Genomic DNA, 24,496 nt, shown 5'->3' on the forward strand with positions numbered 1-24,496 from the left:
GAAAAGCTGCGAGCGGCTCCGCTCTCTCCGCCGCCCCTCGCATGGCTGTTGCGCTTCGGGTACCTCTTCCACCTCGCAAGAGCGCAGGAGTCACGCCTTCATCGCCCACCACCTCCTTTCTGAAGAGCGCGGCTCTCAAAGCTTGAGCCGAACCTAGGCAGCGAGCGGGGCCGCAAGCCCCGTCCGGCTCCGCCCCGCGGACGTTCCTGCTTCGGGCTAGGCAGGGCCTGGGCACGACAGAGAAAGCCGTGTTCGGGTAGTCACTTCGTTTTATTCAAATGGCAAAAGTGGATTGAAGTACAAACTGCAGTTGCACAGAAGTTGTTTCCTTAAAAACATTTCTTGACTACATAATTCAAAACAACTTTCAAAACTAAGTTGTTTAACAGTTTTCCCTAAAGTGTTTTCAATCCATTTAAAAAAGGATTTGCATTAAAGGTTACAGAATTAAGAGCGGCTGTATTTTTCACTCTACAAAAAGGAAAAGGAGCATAAGGTTACAGATAGTTCACCAGAGATTCCAACTTTGAGATGACTAAGCTTCTCCTAGAAGTATCCTCAATACTGAGAGCAGCTTTTTCTGAACCATTAATGGGTCATTTCACCAGAAAATAAAGGTGAAATCCTACGAGAAGTATCTGTTAGATCTGACTAAAAGTGCATGTCATATTGATTCTATGTAAGAACACAAGTATTACATGACTCTCACTTAAAACTTACATGACAAAAATTAACAAAAAAAACCAAGGCCAACATATCTGCAGTACCCACAAGACTGAAAAGAAAGATAGGAGTTTCATTTAAATAGCTTGAATTGAAACGTTGGGGGGGGGGGAGGGAAGAGTAAAATCTGAATTCATGCATCACTGTGAAGAATAAAACAAAGCTGTAAGTAACGATTTTAATTCCTGAAATGAATCAAAAACATACAGGTCCTTTAGTGCTTTTACAAATACTTTCCTAAAGGATTGAATTTATTTTGGTGTAAAACAGAAGAGGGAGGACTGCTTTGCTGTGAGACTAAAAATCAAAGACAAAACCACAAGATGCAATACTAGCTTTTAAGCATATAACTTAAAAAAAAAAAAAAAAAAGCACTGTCATGTGAACAATTACTACTGATTACATCAAAAATATTATACATTTACTTCTTTCATCTCTTAACATTATAAGATAGGTTGGGCAAATACCTGGCACCAAAAAATTGATGCATGATAGTTCCAATATGTTAAACAAAATGTACTATATTAGAACGTTAATATTTAAAAATTTACGCCAACTTTTCATCCAAACCCACGTGGCCAACCGCTTCCTAGAAAATCTATTTACCCTTCTGGAAAAATTAGCAGATTATTGACTTCACCTTCTTTCACAGTATTCAAGGTGACTATAAAACTTAATCCTAATGGAAAGTGAACAGAAGGATGTATTTTTCAGTTGCAGCCAAATTACTGTAACAAACTAGTGTTACATCTTTCCAAAGTTGCCCAGCAGTGTTATAAAATGTGTCTAAGTTTTTCAAAATCTAGTTGCAAGGGCTTCCTCTCACACCAAATGTAACAATGCACTCCAGCACCAATTTGGTTTCAAACACCAGCAGAAATCTAAGGCTGACCTGAACGTAACCCAAGCACGTGAGTTGCACGAGGAGCTAATAGTTTATTTACCCTCTACTAATTATTACATTTATTTTCCCATTCGTAGAGTAACATTATTGTAAAATTAACTATTGGCAGCACCTGCATTGCTGTTCAGTTTTGGAAAAAGCAATCCAGGTGTTGCTATATTTGCTATATATTTTAATTGAACAAAAGCAATATACAATTTATATTTGAACATTATGCCATTCAAGTCCACACAATGTCCATCAAATAAATCAATGTGATGTTACAATAAAATACATGATCTGATTTATCTGATAAGTTTCCTGATCATGTATCATATTCAAGATAGATCCAATGCCTTTAGTATCGGACTGTGAAGCCAGGTGTAATCTTAAAGAAATAACCAAGTGCGCTTTATGCAGGAGAGCATTCTGACAGTATTTAATGGTTTGCAGCATCTGCTTGCCGAGGCCAGCCTTCCTCCTCCACTCCAGAGTCATATTCTTCTTCAGATGAATCTTTAGGAGGAGCCCTATAATTAAAATGAACTGATCAGATATAGAAATTGAGAAAAGAATGGAGATAGTTTCCATAGCTTCTGATAAACACGTGGTCTACAAAGATAAAAAGTGTTCTGACAAGTATGCCATCTGCAAAACAACCTTTTGAGTTGAAAATGGTGCTGTGCAGATTTGAACTACCACCAGTAAGCAGTGTCATTACTGAAAACCAAGAGGCCATTGGATTCAGGTATTTGATTTAATTGGTAAATTTCAAATGTTAAGCAAACAGAAGTGCTGGTGCTCTGCAAAATAACTGAAGGCAACTATTAGTATCTTCCCCTTCAACCACCCCCTTTGAGGAACTAAGCGTGCTGAAGTAAGCTTCAGCACAGATACAGACACATATAGAGCATGTTTTTCAGTTAAGAACGTCACACAAAAACATTCTCGCAGGCCTGGAAGCCATGCTAGAGCTCATAAATCCCAGTCCTGTGTCCTTAACCTGACCCATCCTCCCCCTCAATCTCCTCCTTTGTTTACTACAATAATTTTTAATTTAAATCCAGCTTTGTCCAATGACTTTAGTGCTCTACCACATCCTTAACATAACACAATCTTTACAACAGTACATCTATTATTTTAACAAGTGCTCACAAAGTCAGCAATAGATGCTTCTTTTTGGCCCTTCATTGCTGCAAGGGCAATAGAGAAGAAAACTGTAGAGGCCTGGAGCTTGCCCAAAGGAGCTTCACCTTACAGAGTGAACAGTCACTAGAAGAAAGAAGGGAAGGGGGTTCCACTTCCGAAACTGCAGTACAGTCACATTTAAAACTTCAGATTTTTACTATTAACTTGGTCATGCTCATCATTTACTTTTCTATTTCTGCAGGCATATAGACACACACACAGAGAGCTTAAAACAAATTCATATGAAAGTTTATTTTGTAATTTCTATTTAAAAACTGAAGCAATACAAACCCAAAGTCTCTAGGACAGAATAGGCACTAAGTTAACTGTGCATGATATACAGAGAATCAGATTCTTTCTAGGACGTGTGCATAGTTTTATACTTAAACACTTGTTCCTACGGCAAATGTCAGAACACCTTTCTGGCTGTATTACTGATCTGTTCCAATACTGCCATTACAGTTTTACCTAATGTATCCTGGCTCTTTTTTGCCTTCTACAACATCTTTGTCGACTTCCACGCATACGATGTCAGAATTGGGCACTTCAAACATGGGCTCCAACAACAGCTTTTCCTACAAAAAAAAAAAAGAGGGAAAAATATCTCTCTTCTACGTAACAGTTATGCTTAGCAAGTGTTTTTCAGAGCTAGATACTGTCTCAGAAGACACATTTTTAGAAAGAGATTTATTGTGTCTATACAGGACTCAGAATAAAGTGATGTTTTGCGTCAAAACTCTCACGATCAGGGCCACATATGTGAACGTAGGTAGTTTCACTTACTCAGGGTGAAACTATCTGTACTTACCATTATAGATCGAAGACCTCTTGCACCAGTTTTTCTGTCAAGGGCCAGTCTAGCTATAGCCTTCAATGCATCTTCAGTTACATTTAATTCACACTACAGACAAAAAAAATACTAAGTTTAGTCAGATAATTTGTTTATAACTCAATAGCGCTTTCAGTGCAACGGTGCAAGTGTTACCCAATACTACCGTACAAATCAACACAAAGGAGAAAAACGACATACAGCAATGATTTGCTTGTTACAGATCAGAACATTTAACATTTCAGTTATATACACAAAACTTCACCTACACTTTGATTTTGCCGAAAGTTACCAGTACTGCCCGCGTCCTTTACCTGCAACTTCTACAAACACCTCCACAGCACATGACGTGGTTCTTGATGCCTGTACGGCAAGGTCACTGATGTTCAAGTAAACATTAACATGAAGAGCAATTCAACTACTTCCAGATTATTTGCCCCCACAGAGACTGTTATCCAGTCCGAACTAGTCGTGTTTCAGCGAGACAATTTTAGTTTTTTGGAGCGGGGCAGTGCACATGCAAGGGGAAGAAATTATTTCCATTGACTTGTTAAATTCTTTTCTGACAAACACCTCTTGAATCTTTTAAAAGGCCAGATTTGTAAACACAGAGCATTTGGAATAGATACTGAAGATAACGAACCCCACATCAAAGCAAATAGGAAGACAAGAGTGACAGCACAGCCAACTGAGGAATAACTAACCGCAACAAACTGATCCTTCAATCATTAGTCTGTCTTCTGCAATTTTCAAAAGCATTTCAAACACCTCATACAACAATGCTTTTAAAGGAAAGACTAACAGGCTTATTAAAAAGAAAGAAAAAGCGAAGGATTGGCTGATCAGAACAAATAAATCTTCCCACCCCCCAGCAGTAAATCAGGGAGATCAAGATACCTTCTAGAGTCTGAATCAGAAGCTGAAAAAATATTTACCTATCCAGTGGAATAACGTGCATTCTACTCAAACAAATCATATTCCTTCCGAGTTAAAACTGCTTTTTTGGGTTAAAAAACAAAGAATTCGCCACACAGGAACCAAAAAACTGAGCGCACAGCATTGGCCAAACACAACACAACAATCAGATAACGAGAAGAAAATGAATATTTCTTATGCATGCTGAATTTCAAGCAATTTTAAAACCACCAAACAAGGTTTTGCTCACTTCTCAAGATCCTATCACAAAAGGGGACAATTTTGAATTCTTACTCAATACTGTATGCATAACCTGCCCATGGAGCAATGGCCTCAGCAAGCAACTAACATAATTTTAGAGCTTATTGTCAGGTTAAATCTATTTTCTCTCCTAGCAAGATGTAGGAACAAGGCTAATCTTTAAAGCTGGGGGCACAATATCTGAAAGAGTTACTGCAACTTCCTGTTCTACAAACTGCTCGTTAAGTAGAGTCAGTTCATCTTCTCCAGCCACAAAAGAGAGAACGTTAATCTTCAGAGTGAGGCAGCTTTTACAAGGTATCTATAAACAAGACTATTGAAAAGCTGTCAAGTAAAAAGGCAAAATCCAAACCTTATCCATGCTGAATAATGCCTGGTATTGAGGAATCACAGCATTTCGCGGCTCTGTGAGAATCCGTACAAGTGTTTTCTCGTCTAGGCTATGCAGAGGAACCACAACAGGCAAACGTCCCACAAACTCAGGAATCATGCCAAATTCAATGAGATCTCTAGCTTCCACATGACGCAGCAAGCGATCCTTTTCTTCAATGTCTTGATGTGTATTGGACTCTCCACTTATATTAGCAAGATCAGCTGCTGCTGCAGCCCTTCTGCCTTTTCCCAAATTAGACGGTGTCCCAAATCCTAGATACTGCAAAATAAATGTTATGCTTACAGAAGTGTTAATTTTCTTTGTATAACTAAATCATCTTCACTATGCATTAAGAAATTAATTACCATACTAAACACAGGAGTGACCGACTATCTGTCATGACATATTAATTCAGACTCAAGAACTTACTTAGGGTAAAATTAAACCTTTTACACATAATCAACCTGTTGAAAACAGGTTTAAGCTTTTCTTATAATAAAAAAGGTTAATAACATGTTTTGAGAAATTTATGAAATATATACGAGTACCAGTGATACTAAAAGGGCTCTTCAGAAGTTAAGCAAATGCATTTAGCAATGCTTATTTGAAAAGCTACATATATTATCACCAGTAGTAATTTGGATTTCAGTTGCTTCTCTGTTGCTCGAAACGAGATGCACGTTTTACCAGAAAGATACAGCCAGTAGCACTCTGTCCTCAAATGTTAATATACAAAATACTAAACTGAACCAAGTATCTTCAGAAGATGATCGCTTCTAACACCATTCACTCAAACTATCTGAGTCTCAACAGTAAACGCTTTATTTTTCTACTGATACTCAAAGGTTTCCTCAGGTTCATACTTGGTACATTCCAACTGAAAGAAATCCTATTAGCGTCGCTAGAACTGTATGTTTCATACACATTGTTTTTAGGAAACATGGGGCATTACAACAACATAAAAAGATACTCTTACGGGTACATAGCAAGTCTTCTACCAATGTTTCCAATCTTCTTGTATTTGCATATGCTAAAAATTTCCCCTTAGAAGCAGAGACTATTGGGAGCTAACTTAAGCCTATTAACAACGTGCTTGCTCTGTGTTACCTTTCTTGGGCTCTTTGAAAGCAGTTCACTGACCTCAAGTTTCCAGATAATAGATGGAAAACCACTGCTGCACAAACAACCCTAGTAGATTTACAAATCAAGCAGGGCCTTATCAGCCAGTATGGTGAATGGTCATTAAGATGACAATTTTTCAGCTCAAATATAGCCAGATGCACTCACCTTTTCATTTTTCCTCCTGCTGATAATTCTGTCAAGACCATTAAAAGCACCAGAAGCTACAAACAGGATGTTTGTTGTGTCAACCTGCACCGTTTCTCCACGTAGTTTACGAGAATTCTTTTCTGGAACATTTACTATTGTACCTTCTAGCAATTTTAACAAGCCCTAAGAAGAAATAGAGAAAAGAAACAAGTAATAAAGAAGCTAACACGTAGCACCACATAAGAAGGCATGTAAGAGTCTGCTTATTTGCACAGAGGTACTTGTATCTTTTTAATTCCTTATGCCTTTACAGTAACTAACAGTAAACGTCTAAAGAAATCAGTTTTCCGTATCCCAGAGAAACAATCCTACTCAAGGGCAGACAAAAGTCTCAGTCTCTAATGTGACTTGCATGCACGTAATTACTACTAAGCATTTTTAAATATTACCACTAGCAATGAGTTGCTTCGAGGGTTTTATTTAAATGGAAAATGTTATCTATTCTTGCCTGTATTATGTAATTTGCTATCTGAAAGCCACAAAGACATTTTTCAACTACAACATTTCTGTGAAGCAGTCTTGAGCTTCTTTGGGTTGGTTGGTTTTGTTTTTTTTTTTTAATTTTTATTTTTTTTAAGAGTGAAGAAAGTAAAGAGGAGAGATGAGGGTTTCAAGGGTTAACAATGCAGGAACTGAAGAACTATGACTCTATACACTCCCACGCTATTTGATATATGACAGAATATATGTAGACTTGATGAGCTAACAGTTTGCTTACAAAGTGAAATCACTCCACGGAAGTACTTACTTGTTGAACACCTTCTCCTCCGACATCCCGTAACTGATGAATACCAGGAACGCTGCCAATCTTATCTACTTCATCCAGAAAAACAATTCCTGCAGTTACAGAAGACGGATTTAAGGAAGGCTCTACTTTTTAAGAGAAGTAAAAATTGACACACGCGTAAGAAAACACAGTTTAAGAAAGCAGCCATCTGTTCTACTTCCAGACTTTTCATTGAAAAAATATATGAACAGAATACATAAACAAAGCTATGGACAATATCAAAAGCTTAGATGCGTTCAGATCATCTTTCACATTTATTATTTCTGATTTGAAAGCGTTAAAGCTCAGGTACATGCAACAAGAATGTAAGTTACTGAAATAACGGTGGTCTGCGAGTTTAGAGTACTTGGGTAAAATAAACACAGTCCATGAACGAACTTCAGGAAACTTATGGTCAAAGTTTACCTTGTTGAGCTTTTTCTACATTGTAGTTGGCATCTTGCAGGAGTTTTGCAATGACAGATTCAATGTCTTCACCAACATAGCCAGCTTGAGTCAAGGTAGTACAGTCACAGATAGCAAAAGGTACATCTAGGCATTTAGCTAGAGTCTGAGCCAGCAAGGTTTTACCTAAGACAACAAAAACTGTATGTTAAAACTGCCAAAAATTTCTTTAGAGCACACAAAACCAAGTATTTACCTTGGCATCACCAGTACAGCCATTAGATATTTTAAACGATGCCAGCACGGTCATATACTCCAATAAGAATATTTTCCAAGGGAATCAGTTTACACAAACAATGTTTTTTTATCTTGCCAAGCTGTACGTTTAAATCAAACTAATACTGTGCCTGAGGCAGCTTGAAACACACACTGTCACAAATAAAATGTCATAAAATACATAAACCAAAATCCAAGTACTTGCGTTGATTAAAGATTAAATAGATCATTAGTCCTTTGCAAACACTCCGGCTCCAGCGCAGAGTCCAACTGCTCTTGCTTTGAAAGCGGGGAGAAACAGAATTACATTTACTATATGTTCTCCCAAATAGTCTGCAGAAATACTATCACTTCAGCACAAACACTCCCACTTCTTATGAACATCCTGAAACATAATTTCTTTCTTAGCACTCCTGTAACTCCTCTGTTGCAGAGGTGAAACATCTGTTCCTAACCACAGAATCTCAAACTGGCCATCCAGCGCAGACAGCTACAAATCCATTTTATTTCAATTTAGTGAAAGCTGCATCTTTTAATCAGTCAGTAAACACACGCATAAAAAAAAGATACCACATAACCAGACCACCTTCCTTCTCAAGGGCATTTAGTTCAGCTTTTTACCATGACATGAGATCACAAAATGCCAGTTTGAAATTGGCATCTTAGCTTTATGCATACTAGTTGGTAGTAATCACAAAAGAGAAAATCACTCATCAGCAAGCCATTCCAAGAAAATCTGTGAAGCCTATAGAAACACACAGCTGCTTACCTGATCCAGTTGGTCCAAGCAGCAAAATATTACTCTTTTCAAGTTTTATGTCATCATTAGGTGAATCTAGTACTTCACCTCCCCGTTTTTCCTGAGGTATCTGCTGGTTCATTTGCTGTTGCATCGATGCTCCTAAAGCATTACCATGTGGACTAATTCCAGCAATCTGCAGCAGTTCTGAAGAGAACAATAAGAGCACTGTTTGAGCACTGACAAGGTCTGCTAATGCAGAGTAAAAAAAAAAAAATATATATATATATTTTTTTTTTCCTGTTTTGTTCTGTGAACATTTAATTATACCTGAAGTATAGAAGTTAACAAAAACAACTGCAAAAATGATGCAACTATTACAAAAACGTGAGTTTCATTCGTATTTTTGCAAATTTGAATATTTTTAAAGAGAAATTGCAATGGTTCCATAGTTTATCTAAAATATTCTTCTACATTAAACATAAATGCTAGAGAAATGTGAGTCCTTATAGAAAATTTATAGTTGAAATCAGTCACTTATTTTGTGTAATACATAACGTAAAAAGCAATAAACATCGGCTGTTGATTACTATGATGAAAAAGCACAAGAACTGGCCAATTATAAAAACTAAAAGCCATGCACAGGTCTATTCTTAAGATTGATAAATTGTCTTAGTTCAGTTGTCACAAGTCTCATTTTCATACATGGATATGGAGACTGATCTGGAATGTTTTTCCCCCCCTCCCCAAAGCCCTAGAATTTTAATTACCTTGCAGGGTAGAAATTTGAAGTTTAAGAAAACTGAGTTGAAGATGCATAGACAGGATTATAAATTGATCTACACTAGACTAAGAAAACATGTGTGCTAGCCACTGAGAGTTCCAATGGACTAAAAATAAGCATGCCTGCCATCACCCAGACAAAAAATGGCCTTCCGAGGTTCAAGGTGACAGTACCTTTTTAGAGTACAAATGCAGCATAGAAAACAGCTATGCAACTTTGCTTTGTATCTATCTCACATCATATTTTACATGGCCTTACTAATGAAAATCACACCTCAGATCTAAGCAAAAAGTTTCAACTTTCACTTGTTTTAGCAAGGATAACTCTAAAGACAGATAGTTATTTAACCAACAACTTTACAAAAGATATCTTCACATTTTACCTGCCTGCCACCTACAACTACATACAGAGTCAAATCCTAGTAACTTCAGTTAAAGTACTCTCAATGCTATCAATTAAGTTTATTGATAGAAGTGAAGCACATGGGATTTTACATGACATTTCTAACTAGCAATCACTGAAACGCTGTTCTACAACAACATCAAAAGATAGATATTGCAGAGGAGGACATGAGGAGAGAGTTCACTTACTTGTAAATCTGTACTCATCCTCCCGTCTTCTGATTTCTAATTCTAAGAGAGAGGATGAAAACAGTAATAAAAAAAATAAAAGTTTATAAACGCTCCACCTCTTGCCCTCTTCTGAATACATTTCATCACTGTGTAATGAATGTATTTCTAACAAGAAATCCCCACATGAACGAGCTCTTATTGCTGTCGAATCTAACCCAAATCCCAGCTTGCATGCTTTTAAAATGACAGTAAGCTTTCTACTACTTACAACATTCACAGATTATTACCCCTTATTAGATTTTAAAACCACTTACAGAATAAGAAAAAAAAACACGCTATAATACAACTTAGTTTAGAAAAGACTTCCTTAAACTTGCATTGTGGCACTCAGTTAAATATAAACATTTAAGACTTCACATCTTGCAAAGCATTATCAATTATAAATATTCACTGCCAGTTCCTCTGGCTGGGCACTATTTTTATCTTCCTGTGGACAATCAGCAAGTTCCCTGTGCCAGGTACACCACTGCTCTCCTACCATTACCAGAACAGTGCTACTAATATTGTCCCCGTCCCTTAAAATACTTTTTTACACAAATTCAAACACCACAAATAGTGTTTCTGCTTACTTAGTATACTATTTATTGCAAGAGAGAATAAAACACTAAGAAAAAAATACCAAGGTACACTTTGAATCAGAGATGGCAACTTAATCCTACTTCTAAAAATAAATTAGATCAACATAGCTACACAGTTCTTCAGTAGCAGAAGTACTGCCAAGAGTAACTCCATCTACACCTGCTAGATATGGAACAATACTATGGTGACCAACAGATGCTGCCAAAGGCAGCAAGTGAGATTGGAAAGCTAGCTATTCATCAAAAATTCCCTATGCAAAATATGGTCTTAATGATCTGCGCTGTTGCTTGCAGATTAAGTAGCAGATTTACTGCTAAGTAGTAAAGGGGATTAGTAATAAAAATTTAAGAAGTTCACTTTACAAAGTAAGGGGGGAAAATACCTAATATTGTGTACTAGTAAAAATGTTAAGCATTTAATAGGCTAGACAACATCCATGACATCATAAAAATTCTCGATCAGAAATAAATTACAAAAGTTTGCATACAGTGAAAGTTAAATGGAAATTCTTCTTAATCCTCTGAACTACAGAACACTTAGGGTTAAAGTTTTAAAGGTTTTCTTACTTAGGCAATATATTCACTTACTCCATTTCACTAAGTTTGGACAGCAGAAACAGATGGGTCCACTTCTGAGCTTTCAAACACTACTAACGCAAAGGGTTTGCCTCTATGCTGGGTTTTTAAAATGTTTTTTTACCTAATAATGTTCAAGTCTATCAACAGTCATTTTACAAGACTGCAACATGTCTACTCCTTTGGGAAACAATACTGAACGAAAATTAAATGTATATGGACTGCAAGCCAAATATTATTATTAGAGGACCAAAAATATAAGTTAAGGCCCAGAAATAGTGTATTTTATTTAACCAGAAGAATACCAAACATTATACAAACCCCTCGGTGTCAAAGAAGTCTGTTTTTCAACTTCCGCTTGCTGTCTCAGGTTAGCTGGGATATTATTATAGATTCTTTTATAATGATTGTACACAGCAACTGAAAGCACCTTCTTGGCAAAACACTGACCAACAACATATTTGTCGAGGTAGTTATAAATCTGAAAAATAATGAAATCTTGATAACATTTCTAAAACACCTGTGCACAAAAAATTCATATATTACCGAGAGACTTTATGGGTCACTCTAAAATTAAACTAAATGTGAGGGTTTTTTTTTAAATATGGGTTTTATTAAGATTTCAGAATGTACGTTATAAATAAGCATAGTAGAACCCAGCGAGTTTGGGATAAATGACACATGGAACATAAATGAAGGCTCTAACCACCAAAGCTGGTCTAAATAATTTGACTTCACATTATTCCAGTCTGTGATATAACTTGATGAACGTAACAGAATTAAGAACTAAAAGCCCAACATTAAAAAAAAAAAACAAAAAACAACAAAAAAAGATTAATGCTGATAAATTTACTAAGGAAATGAAAAAGTCATATTGTTTCTGTTGGTCTTCCCCTACTAATATTTGACCCCATTGTCAATTTCAGCCAAATCTGTAAAAGGAACAGTAGTTTCAAATATATTTAAATTCTTACAAAAGGCCTACCAAGAGGCCACATGTAGCTTCAGAAGCCAGTTCACTCCATTAAGAACTGAGAGACATAAGCTCCCTCACTATTCAGGGGACAGAAACCAAATGACCGATCGGCGTGGATGCAGTAGTAACCAGGTCACAGCCACAGGCGCGCTGGCTAGCCACAGTTCTAACCCAGAAACAGGCCCAACAAAAGGTACTGCAGCTACAGGAAGAAGCTGGTAATATTAAGGTATAGAATAGGAGGCTACAGCAGGAAACTAAAGGTACTCTGGGTGGTGAGGGCTGAGTTAGGTCTCAGGGTCACAAAGAGAAAACGGACTTCAGTTACAAGGTTTGAAGCTAGAGGAAAACAAACCTGACTACTTTTATTGGTTATGGATCTTGTTTTCCTTTATCAGTGCTCTGCTGTGTCACCTAGCACTCATGCAAAGGTTGAATCTTGAACTAATCATCCTTGTTGTTTGCTGCTGTCACAGCAGACCATCGCACACTTGATACAGATTAAAAAGCAAAGCATTCAAACACGATTTAGTACAAGAAAACATCAGGGTGAAATTAAGAATCATACCTTTTTCGGTGGAGGAGGTGGTTTTTGTTGGAATGCCAATTTCACAGCTTCTGCTGCTGACTCAGGCTCTTTAATGATGCTCTTTTTTGTGTCGGCCTCTGACAGTACGACAAAAAAATGGTGACACTTTTCACACTTCACAAAACGGGTGGAAGCTGCAGAAGTAAAACAAAGTGGTAAGAGAAACTACTTGAGCAACATTCATTCAACTGCCTCAGTTTGTAATACACAGGACAAACACTCCTGTAAAACAGCACTCTTTCTTTAAACAACACTTTCACTTTGTTCACATTAGAAGCTTAAAAAGCAATTAATGGACTATCAGATTTCACACAGCGGGAACGCAATTTTCCCCAAAAGTCACAACGCAGAGCAGCAACCAACCAAAGGATTAGAAAGCCAAAATCTACTTCCTACATATTCAGGAGCACTGCACTCGGAAGAGGAAATTCTGCATCTCAGAGTGCTGCAAGATTAATGAGAGCTTCTGACTACGCACAAAAGGAAAAGTTCCCAACTCTCACACTAGCACGCAAAAAACTGTTTGGAGAAGTATGGGAAAGTAATCTACAATATAAATGTCAAGGATGACCTACAGCAGGCTCAGGAAGAGACAGCTACAGCAGCTTCCGGTTTCTGCATCCACCGGCTGTGTAATGCTATGGAGTACGTCTGAGCCAGTCATCTAAGCGCAGGACACAGAGAACTGTGAGTTCACATAAAGGGCTCACCCTGACATGGAACAAAGCAGCAGCTACGGTATGCAACAGAGGATCAGGACTTTGGCTTATTTTTTTTTAATGTCCAGAACAGAATGAATTTCCTTCAAAATCCAAACCCTTCTAATGCTGACTTCATGATTATTTCTCAAGAAATCACGTTATATGCAAAGGTTGGTTTTGAAAGCCTGCAAACTAGAACTTATGCTGCTGCTTTTTTTTTTTTTTTTTTTTGCAAAAGCCAAGATGAAATAATCTAGAACAGATGATCAATAAAAATGAATTTATAACCCAAAATAGATGTTCTGCTTGTCACAATACTGAAATGCACTCTATTAGATTAAATAGAAGTGTAACATCATTGATTTAAAATAATTGTTCTGTATTAAAATGACCACATAAAAAATTTAAAAATCAAAACTTTTGCACTCCTAAAAGTTTTTAGAAAATGGATTGCACAATCTAGTACCAGCTGATCTTAACAACAGCCTCTGGCAATAAACAAGCTGCTTATTTATAGCTTGTTTTTGCCTCCCATAGAGCTGGCATCAGCAAAAGTTGTTTTACTACTAAACACACCTTATGACTGAATAAATAAGACCAGCAGATTATTAAAATACCGTAGCACATAATACTGTGACCATCACAGACTTATTAATTCCCCATTCCAAAGAAAACGTGTAGAGAAGCTGGAAAGCTCTCCCTGCAACAGTGCAAATTACTGACATCTGCCTGATGGGAATGCAGTGAAGACTCACTTGCACACACTCCTTTTATAAGACTGTTATCTAATAACACCACCATAGGAAAAATTTGCTCCCAACACTCATTCAAAACACCTCCGATATTCTTAGTGACTACAGTGCCATGAGGCTGTTGCCCTTCGTTATACAATGCTAACGTTCAGCTCTAGTAGGATGGAATAGCTATACTTGCCCCCTTTACAGATCCATAGGAATGGTGGAAGGAAAAAAAACAAAATAAAGAGCACACTATAAGACTGCTAGCGTGCATTCTTTAAACATCGTTCACTGAAAAAAAACCATTGTGTGGTGCGCTTCACTTTCATCAATTACCCCAAACAGGACACAGGAAGGTTATCGGGGAGCTTCCTGATTTTCAGCAAGACCACCTGGGACCATGGTAACAGTAACTTTGATGTATGGGGCACCCCAAGGATGGGGCCTCGAACAGTTAGCAAACTGCAGCCATGAAACTGGCCAGTCTCCATTGTCTACGTAGCATTCAGCAATATGAGTTTTAACAGAACTTCTACTGCTGCAGAAATTCTGAGAAGCTTGTTCTGAACTGTAAGGAAACCAAGTTTAAGTACTGCTATGTCCCAAAAAATGAAACTTCCAAATTTCAAGCAACTTTCTTAAATACCGGAATGTTTTTTTGTATGTTGCATTAACAAGCACAGAAAAGCCTAGGAAGTAGCCTTCATGTCAAATTACCTCACTGTCATTAAGATATCTGCAAATAGCCATGATGTGGCAAAGAGCGAATCAAGTGCAGGTTTTGATTCAGGCATGCAGCACTATAGCATGCCAGAGGCTGCATTTGCAAAGAGATTTCTGAAGTCCATACAAGCTGACCTTGTCAAAGAGAAACGCCGGATTAAGATAACGCATTCAGGAAGTCAGAACAATAAGGGGATTAATCTCAAAAACACTAGTAGGGTTGAGATAATGGACTGCCATCAGACTGCTATAAGGTAAAATGATATCAGAGAAAAAAAAGCAGGGAAGCTACTGACCTACCAAGTACAGACAGTAGCAGGCAAATTTTGCTTTGGAGGATGGGAGCTAACGGAATCAGTAGAAGGCAGCAAGAAGAGTACCAAGTTAAGACTTGTACTTACCCGTTTGCAATCATGTTTAAAGCTATTAGATCTCACTCTACATTATGAGGCTTAAAACTTATTCACTGATCACAAAACTCCCCTCACATAGCCTCACAGTCCAAAACAAGATAAGGACGGCTGAGAAAACGTGTGAAAGCACAATCCCCTTTAACTTCTGTCATAGTCTTCCTTAGTTGTTAATTTCTGGAAAACTATAGCTCAACAAGTCATCGTGAAAGTTTTGCAGATACATAACGAAGCCGTATTAGAAATGAACTCTGCTAGATAATCAGTCTGTCACACTACCACTCAATGGCTGACTGCAAATCCATTGACGAATAAATCCGGCTTTATTCAGTATTTTATTTCCCTAGGTCTCTCAAAATGAGTGAAAAATCTGATGTTTAAAAACTGAAACAAATGCCATGTGCATGTTTTCCTTCAGCTTTAGATATGCAATTATATAATATTTAGATATGCAGTTATATAATTCAAATCAAAACTGGATGGATGAATTCTTTTTTCTAACTAAGCAACACTGAAGGCTTATCTGAAAATCAAGTTATAGCACACTAATACAACCAGACTCCCATTCCTTCTGAGACAAAACCAGACCGATATTTTCTTAGGGTTTTTTGTTTTGTTTTGTTTTTGGAAGAGAATTAGCCTTAGTCCTATTGCTTCCCAGATACTTCAGGTTCTACAGTTCGGCTGGGAAGCAGCATACTCAATTTAATAGACTAAACCAGAAAGAGAAACGCATCCAGAGAAAAATTGACTGCGACTCACAGGAATTTCTGAGAAATTAGAGCAATTACAATCTTTGCTTTCAATTTTTTTTTTTTAACAATTAGCAGAAGACTAACAACTGCTCTGTTCTCAAAATGAACAAAAGAAATCTGTTCTACAAAATTACCCGCTGTCAATTTGCATAGTTTATATACTAGCAACAGACTTTTTTTAAAGGTTCCAATCCCAAAGTCTCAGAGGGGAAGGTGCAATGATGAGAAAAGTAGGAACATTCAATTGTTCAAAAACGGACTTCCCCACATTTTGACTGTCCAGCTTCTGCCAAATCTAACCAGCTTCAACACTGTCTTTAGAGGGAAGAAATAGATATCCAGCACCAAGCTGTTTAACAGCTGTGTCGTTCTTATGCTGTGATTCAAGTGTAATATCACCACTTTTGAATTTGAGATTGCATTTACTAGTCGCATTTTCTCCCATAACGTTAATATAAACGAGTCATCTTAACTAGACAGTTTTCAAGCATGCTTAAAGGTTCCTAAGGACAGCAGTAATTTCCTAAATTGCCAGCAGTAATTTCCTAAATTGCATTTCTGCTGTCTAAGGATCCACCATAACTGCTCTACTAGATAAAAGCACATAAATTTGAGTGGCAAGTAGAGGAAAGTAATTTTGGAACTGTCTCATTTATGTCTCTGTTTACCCATGAATCACTTCATAACAAAGTCAGTCAGGTTAAAAATCCTTTCACTGTTTTCAGCCACACCTGTTTCAAGGAGAGGCCAACGTACTGAATGCAGCACAGGACTGTATTTCTAGTTACATAAATTAGCGATAGATTTTTCTGAAATGCTTGTTGCCTATAGTTCCAAATAAGTGAATGGCTTAGTACTTCTGAAAAAAATTATAGTTATTGTAGACTGATCCTTCTGTCTAACCTAAGACACTACTGCAATGACAATATATTTGTCATTCATGATACTTCATGATCATAATTAATTTACATTCATGATCATTTTAATTCCATAGTACTACTTTTTTGGAACTTGTATAAAACCTGTGCACATCCACTCATTACTTTCACGAACTGTGATATTAACAACTGTGTAAACAAGTTTATGCTGACCTTGGCTTAAGCTCCTTAACGCACAGGTCTGACTATGCCTTGATACTTCCTCTTTGAGCCTCATCAACTGAGGATGAGTATTTGTTTTCTGACAACTATTTTCTAGTCTGATCTCATTAGCACTGAAATAAGAAGAAATGTATTCAAGTCTGGTAGAACTAAAAGCATAATCGGCATTAATCTGGACTGTACTTCAAAAAAGGTTATTACTCCAGACATCAGGCATCTGGTAACTTACATTTTTGGATTTTCTACTTGGAGTTTTCTGCTTCCTACTTGGAACGCACCATAGATCCTATTTTGCCATAAACGATCACTGTAGCAAGCCATCTGTAATAGACTAATCCCTCTGCTGGAAAAGCACTTTGCTATACTACAGGCAGGATTAGAGTTTTACTATTTAGTAAGCAAAGGACAGACATTACAAATATATAAAATAGACAGAAAGAAGTATCAGTAGTTGCAGCGGTATTGTTTACTTGAGTATTTCTTCCACTACATAATACATATCTATTATAAAATTTCACATTCACAAACTACACAAACGTATCAGCATTAACAAAGATAGTACGTGCTTACACTAATTTGGCCAAATGAAACGATGCAATTTTTACATTCCATAATTATTTGAATTTCTAAATAGACCAAAACTTAACTATCCAAACTATCATCGACCACAAACATTATCACATCCTTTAATATTTATAAAAGAAATAATTAATTAAAAACTTACACACAAAGGTCTCCACGTGTGTGCACAGGTCACCACACTTCGGGCAGCGCAGCTGGTTCCCTCCTTTCCCAGAACCTCCAGAGCTTGACTTTTTACTACCTCCCTCACTGACAGACTTCTAAAAAAGATTTCCAGACAATTAGCTCCAAACAACGGAGCTGTTACATTAGGCATTTAGCAACGTGTTCATGGAACCTAGTAATGTGAATACTGTAATAGCTGCATAACTAAATAACTACTGTCAGGATTTTTGAAAGGCTTTGAAAATCTATAGCGACACAATATGAACACTCTTAAATATAATGCATCTGCATCTCCTGAGCCTACCAATGTGGAACGCCCACTGAAGAGGCTATTAACTATGTATCCCATATCTACATTAAAAGCATTTTACTGGCACTAGAACAATAATGAGCTAAGCTGTGTCAATAATTTTTTACTAACATAGTTTATTCTAACCCCAGAGAAGAAAACAAATCATACTTATAGACAGTAATTTCACTATCGCAACTGTGTTGATTCTAAGGGTTTCTGAAGCCACAACTCTTCTCACGTCCTTGACAGATGTAGCTATGCTGGCAGATGGCTGTAGGGCAGATAAGGCCTATAAAAGAAGCATCTCAAAAATTGCTTGGAAATTTTCCATTTTGACTTTTAAGGCACAATTTCCCAACAGAGTCCTACTTGTCTTTTTCCTTCTGTCTACTGCTGTTGAAGCTTAACATTTTTTAAACGTATCCCTTCTATGCCTTCACACTTTGATAGTGATAACAGTTATTACATGTTAGAACAAAAATCTCTCCCTTTTTAAACATCCTTTCTTTGGAAGTCTCTAATATTAAAAGTATCAGAGTCGGGAAGTAAACGGAACAGTTTATAATACAGTTATCTGTTTCTGTCTCTCTGCAAAATATGCGTTATGTCATAGGGTATGTGTTTTTATTTTTATTTTTTAAATACACCTTGCTTTCCCGCTCATTTCTCCTGGCAACCTTCGCAAAGATAGAAGAATACAATTAAAAAAATTTTTAAAACAAATTTAATCTGAACCTTCAGAGAACCCCTGTGTTATTTGCTAGTCCATGAGATCTCAGAACATGCCACACTAAGGCAAAGTTATCAAAGTACCCTGTGAACTCTGAAAATCTTATTTGCTGACTAAGGAGCAGTTTTATCCTGAGGTAATCATTTATTTGCAAAGGCTGTTTATTAACTATAACTATAGAAAAAGCCTGAGATGAAAACAGACTAAAATTTACTAACAGGAACAAAGCTAGCCTCCTCACAAAGTTGTCCTGCTTGATACAACTACCAAGTCAATGCTGAAAACAATCATTTAAAAACATATTTACTCTAAAAAGCCCACTTGGGATAACATACAATCATGTTTGAAAGAGAACAGTTGAAGGATCAAAAGTCTCAGAGTTAGCAAGAATTCAAAGAAGATTTTTATTTTAAGCAAGGATAAACTATTAAAAACATTTAAGAAAGAAAAAGAAAATGAATTGAAAATGATAACGCATGTAGGCTACCTTGCTTCCGTCTCCAGAACCATCCTTGCTTGCACCATCCTTTGAAGCAAAATATGCTGGTGTTTCTGAAAAGTTTCTAAGAGGAATTCTTCTTAGGGAACAAGTTTCAAAAGTTCCAAGTTTTCCTAAAACCGGGATGCGTGTACGACCACAAGTAATACCTGAAAGCAAAAGAAATCCTTTAAAATTATGGGACATAAGTTTTTCTTTCCACTGACCAAACACGTTCGCCGAGTAAGAAGTCGCAGATATGAAAATAAAAAGCTAATTACATGAACTAATACACCGCAGTGAAATTTTTGCTGACACTACAGTCAAATAACAGAACTACCTCGTTAGCATTCGACCAAGATACATGCATTCAAAATATAGTCACGAGCAAAATATAGTCACAGCTCCAATATACTGTTTTATATTCTTTCATTCAACTCTTTAGGAACACCACTGAAGCAAAAACAGTGTTTTCCATAGGTGTAATCTGTTCAAAATGTAATATATATGTATACCTTAAATAAGCAATTTTGGATGTGTTGATTAAAAATAATCTGTTTCTAATCCTAACGACATCAAATCCCAGAATTGATTTAGATTAGATGGAAATCAAAGGTTTCAGCAACAGAATTCAACTTTGAATAATCAAATTTCAGTTATTCAAAAATAAGTGCATGTAATCACCTTAATGTTTACCACATTAACAATTGCTTGGATAATCTACAAATGACCCAGAAGTATCCCTTGTCTTCTAACTTCAGGCAGTTCAGAGTTCCATTGCATCACAAACAAACCACATCCCATTCATGAAGCTGGTCCTCAGAACACAATAGCCTCTAGCACATATTTGAAAAGTAAAAAAGACAGACTTTCAAAGTGTCTCCTCATTATACAAACATTTTCATAGAAGTGTCTCGGAGACCGTGGACCACATATGCAGATTTGGATTTTTCATTTGGCATATGCTGACCTTTTATAGACAGACAGATTAATTTAATACAATCTTAATTTTGTTGAAATAGCTTAACTCCAACATGAAAAAAATTCATTGGGGAACTGAATGATCCTTTCCTCCTTTTGCAACAACTTGTAAGGTTATATTTCATGACTAGGCATGACACAAACCAACCTTTATCATTTTCATGCCCATGATTTCAGAATCTTTCAACACAAAGAAATAAACATCTGGAATCCAGATCTTAAATTTCTCTTCTGCTTAAACTAGGCAATTCCTCTACATATCTGGTAATAATTCTGTGACTGTTATCAATGGGAAAAGCTATATAGCAACATCATAACCTTAACCCTAATTCACGTTTTCTACTCTATTAAAAAAAAAAAAATTCTCTCTTTTTTTTTTTGTTAACAGAAGATGAAAATGTTTTCTAAAATAAAATGCAATCTATATGAATGGAAAATGAAGTACAGTCCATTTGCTCTGAGAAAGCTATAAAATGACCAGAACTAACTCCTCATAACATTGATTTAACTCAATTCATCATTTATTAAGCACCATCAATTTTAACATATTTTCAAATTAATGTTTTTTATCATAACCCTACATTAATAAAACGTATATGCAACTTTGTTATCCAAATAATCTGAAGGCTAAGCAGACAATTCTCCAAAGAGCTAAGCCAATGCTCTGTAAAACATTTGTAAAAATAATAAAAAAAATTTTTTAATAACTTAACTGAAACTCTTTTGAATTACAATTAAGACTTGGAATCTTAAAGAAAAGAGGGAGACTTAAAGTTCCTCTTAATTATACTGTATTATATTACTATAATGCAAGAATAGAAAAATATAGGGAAAAAAAGCATTAAGGGCCAGCCTAATTTTACAGGGAAAACTTCTGTAGACCTCCACAAACTTACAACCAAGAACACTGAATCAAATGAAATTTGTTTTATCAAAATATATGCTACCTAAGATATTTGAAATTAAAGGTGATTTTAAGATATTCTTAGCACTAAAAATACAATTTATTAAAATTATAATAGCGTTATTTATGTCTGTAAAACACTGAAGGAGGACTAAAGATCTGCTGCGTGTCACTGCAACACAGAAAAACACCTCACGCTCCACGGGACAAAACTATGAAAATATATACAAATTGCTAAATACCCTCAGTTAAATAGAAAAATATTGGTTCACTTTCACAAGCAGAATAGGGATTAGTTACAGCAACAGAAGAGAGTTTAAGTCAGTTGTGTCCTTTTGACTGAATATGCACAGAGAACTCTGAAAATCAAGAGTGCTAAGTGTACCTTTCAGTAGAGAATAAACTGGGCTGAGCGTTTATCACCTAACAGCTATTAATAAAACAAAACAAGAAACCCCTCCAAAACACACACAAAACCAAAAGACCCCCTCCTCCCTCGACGACCAAAAAACCTAGCTGCATACAACTCTCCTGCAATAGCTTCTCACCCCAGAGAACTGCCTAGGGAGAAAGGCCCAAATACCAATGCAGAGACTGGTCAAACATTTTACCACCAAACACCGCAAAAGGACTAAAGATCATCAGTTTTAAATCAGAGTGCCATTGTGACACAGAAAAGACACATTAAACTATACTGAATAAACTATGAAGCAATACACAAAGTGTCAAGCGCTGAGCTGATACGTGCCACATTTCCTGCTATGCCAATCTACGACCAGAGACATCGCAGCTGTGGGACTGCAGCTTCGGTGTTAGCAGCAGATGTTGCCCAATCAGCACCATTACACCCACTGCGAGCCTGGTAGGAGCCTACTGTTGAAAGAACAATTTGAGCATGATAACTTTCTTTAAAAAACACATGCTCCTCTTTCTCTCACGATGGTCTTAGTTGGTCGGCCATTAGGGTATAATGTTAAACTTACCTTGCCAGTCACACTGAATTGTGAAGGCTGTAAATAGGCTAAACATAACAGTAACATAATTTTTTTCCTATCAGCTTGACGCACAGGGACAAGACTTTCCATGTTTAGCCCATCTACAGGTCTGAATGATATTTTTGACAAAACGTCACTGTACAATTAAATAATGAAATAGGAATAAAGTTATCACAACTACTTACTTCCATAAACACAAACAAGCATAGAAACAAATTGTCAAAAACAATCAACATTCCAGTCCAACGCCTAGCGATTTCCACAGATACTCTGATAAACATTCAAACATGTAACAACTGGCTGGCACAGCAATACTCTCAGATATACCACTGACGGTTAGGTCTTTTTTTGTTTTATTTTTTAATGGAAAGCAAATTTTTCCCAAACACAAACAAATGAAAACAGTAAATCTAAAGAGCGAGCACCAAACATATGAATATTGACAGCAGCAACAGCACCTCTCTGGGGTGTTCAGAGGAGCAGGTTATGAAATAGTTGGAGACTCCTTTACACTTTATTATTTTTTAGTTCACAGATGAATACCATAAGAAATACCAACTTTTGGGTCAAGTCCTCAAATATTTTTAAAGAGCCTACCACCTAAGGTACTCACAGGGAGACTGACAACAAAAGTCTCATCTCTGTCCCAGAAAACACCCTATCTAGTAGGCCAATCCATACACCCTGCATACTCTCAAGTTTGTACTAACTACAGTCAACCTCAGAGTAATACCAAACTTAACTACCTGGCACAGCAGATACAGTGACAACCACCAAAATAAGATTTTAAAAAACTTTCATAGAAAGTTGATGCATAAATAATTTTACTATTCTATACCTGCGTTTTAGTCTCATTTGCCCTTTTACGTGCCAGTTTTGACAAAAGAAAAATATTGATTGTTATCTTTATAAAAATAACAATTCTGAAGCAAATCCAGAACGTTATCTGTTTTAAAGTTTATTGTTTCAGTGGGTTTGCACGAGGCCAGGCAGGCTGGAGTTGGAAGTACTGGCTTAACCCTGTCAGCACGGGTCATGCTGGAGATGTGGCTGCGAACACAACTGCAATGAGTTAACTTACCTCACGAAGTTAAAGAGTCTTCTCTGACTCATTCAGCTATGGCTGAGAGTATCATTTTTCAAAAAAAAAAAAAGAAATGCTGGAAATGTGGCAGCAGCAGAGATTTTCAGCACAGTCTGAGGACTGTTTGCCTTTCAGTCAAAGCAGCATAGAGTATCTCGCACTTAAGACGGACAAGAACATCCCGAAAAGACGCAAAACCAAGAAAAAGTAACATTCCCCCTCCACTGCAGCCTCCAGTAACTATTTTGCCCCGCGCCACTTTCTTAATAACTCGGAAAACAGTTATGTTTCGCTAGCTGAGCACGAGCCCTCACGAGGAACACCCCAAGCTGCAAGAAGCACAGGATTTGTACCAGTCGGTTAATAAAGCGCATTTAAAGGCACAAGCAGCATTGCGCAATCAGCGCTGCAAATCGCCCCCTTTCCGCGAAACCCTCTTTTCGCCACCCCGGCGAACGCCAGCGGGGTAAAGGCGTCCAAGCCGCGGGACCCCCACCTTCGCCACCCGCGGCTGGGAAAATAAAACAAACGCAAGCAGGAGGGGAGGGCGGCGGGGGCCCTCACGGCGGCCCGGCCCGGCGCTGGGGGGAGCGGCGGCCGCAGGCCCCGCGGCGGTGACAGCGACGCGGCCTCCCCTCAGGGAGGCGGCGGGAAGGCGACACCCCCCCTCCTCCCCCTCCCCCGGCCCAACGGCCGCCAGGCCCGCGCGGAGGGCGGTTACCTCTGCGCGCGGAGGGCAGCGTGGAGCCCAGGAGGCGCGCGGCCGCGGCGCAGCTGTGGCAGGCGGACATGGCGCGGCGGCGGCGGCGGCGGCAACGGGCCCGGCCCGGCCCGCTCCCCCCCCCGCCCCCCCCCGCACCGCGCCTGGCGCCGCCGACTAGGCCTCGGTAGCGGCGGCGGCACTGCGCGCGCGCGCGCGCCCCCGCCGTAAACACCCCCTCCCCTGCCCTCCTCCTCCACCGCCCGGCACCGCCTACACTGACGCCAGGGCCGGGCTGGCTTCACCGCGCCCCTCCCATCCCTTCGCCGACTACCGC

At 37.9% G+C, this 24,496-nt stretch overlaps 1 protein-coding gene across 2 annotated transcripts; it reads right to left on the minus strand.

Moving 5' to 3' along the window:
* Positions 1–887: 887 nt before the first annotated feature.
* Positions 888–24,322, minus strand: CLPX (caseinolytic mitochondrial matrix peptidase chaperone subunit X). 2 transcript variants are annotated; one of them, XM_068958712.1, is made up of 14 exons: positions 24,181–24,322; positions 19,505–19,665; positions 17,973–18,090; positions 12,802–12,956; positions 11,579–11,738; positions 10,062–10,103; positions 8,718–8,894; positions 7,694–7,858; positions 7,250–7,338; positions 6,460–6,624; positions 5,152–5,451; positions 3,603–3,695; positions 3,263–3,369; positions 888–2,136 (listed from the first exon to the last, which is right to left on the minus strand). In XM_068958712.1, the coding sequence occupies exons 1-14, from the start codon at positions 24,248–24,250 to the stop codon at positions 2,046–2,048; spliced, it is 1,893 nt and encodes a 630-aa protein (XP_068814813.1). In that variant the 5' UTR covers positions 24,251–24,322; the 3' UTR covers positions 888–2,045. The 2 variants fall into 2 exon arrangements, with proteins under 2 accessions (XP_068814813.1, XP_068814814.1); XM_068958713.1 differs by lacking the exon at positions 10,062–10,103 and having other exon boundaries at positions 24,181–24,307.
* Positions 24,323–24,496: the final 174 nt, after the last annotated feature.

The sequence above is a fragment of the Struthio camelus genome, chromosome 12 (genome assembly GCF_040807025.1).
Source record: "Struthio camelus isolate bStrCam1 chromosome 12, bStrCam1.hap1, whole genome shotgun sequence".
Classification (NCBI taxonomy): Eukaryota; Metazoa; Chordata; class Aves; order Struthioniformes; family Struthionidae; genus Struthio; species Struthio camelus.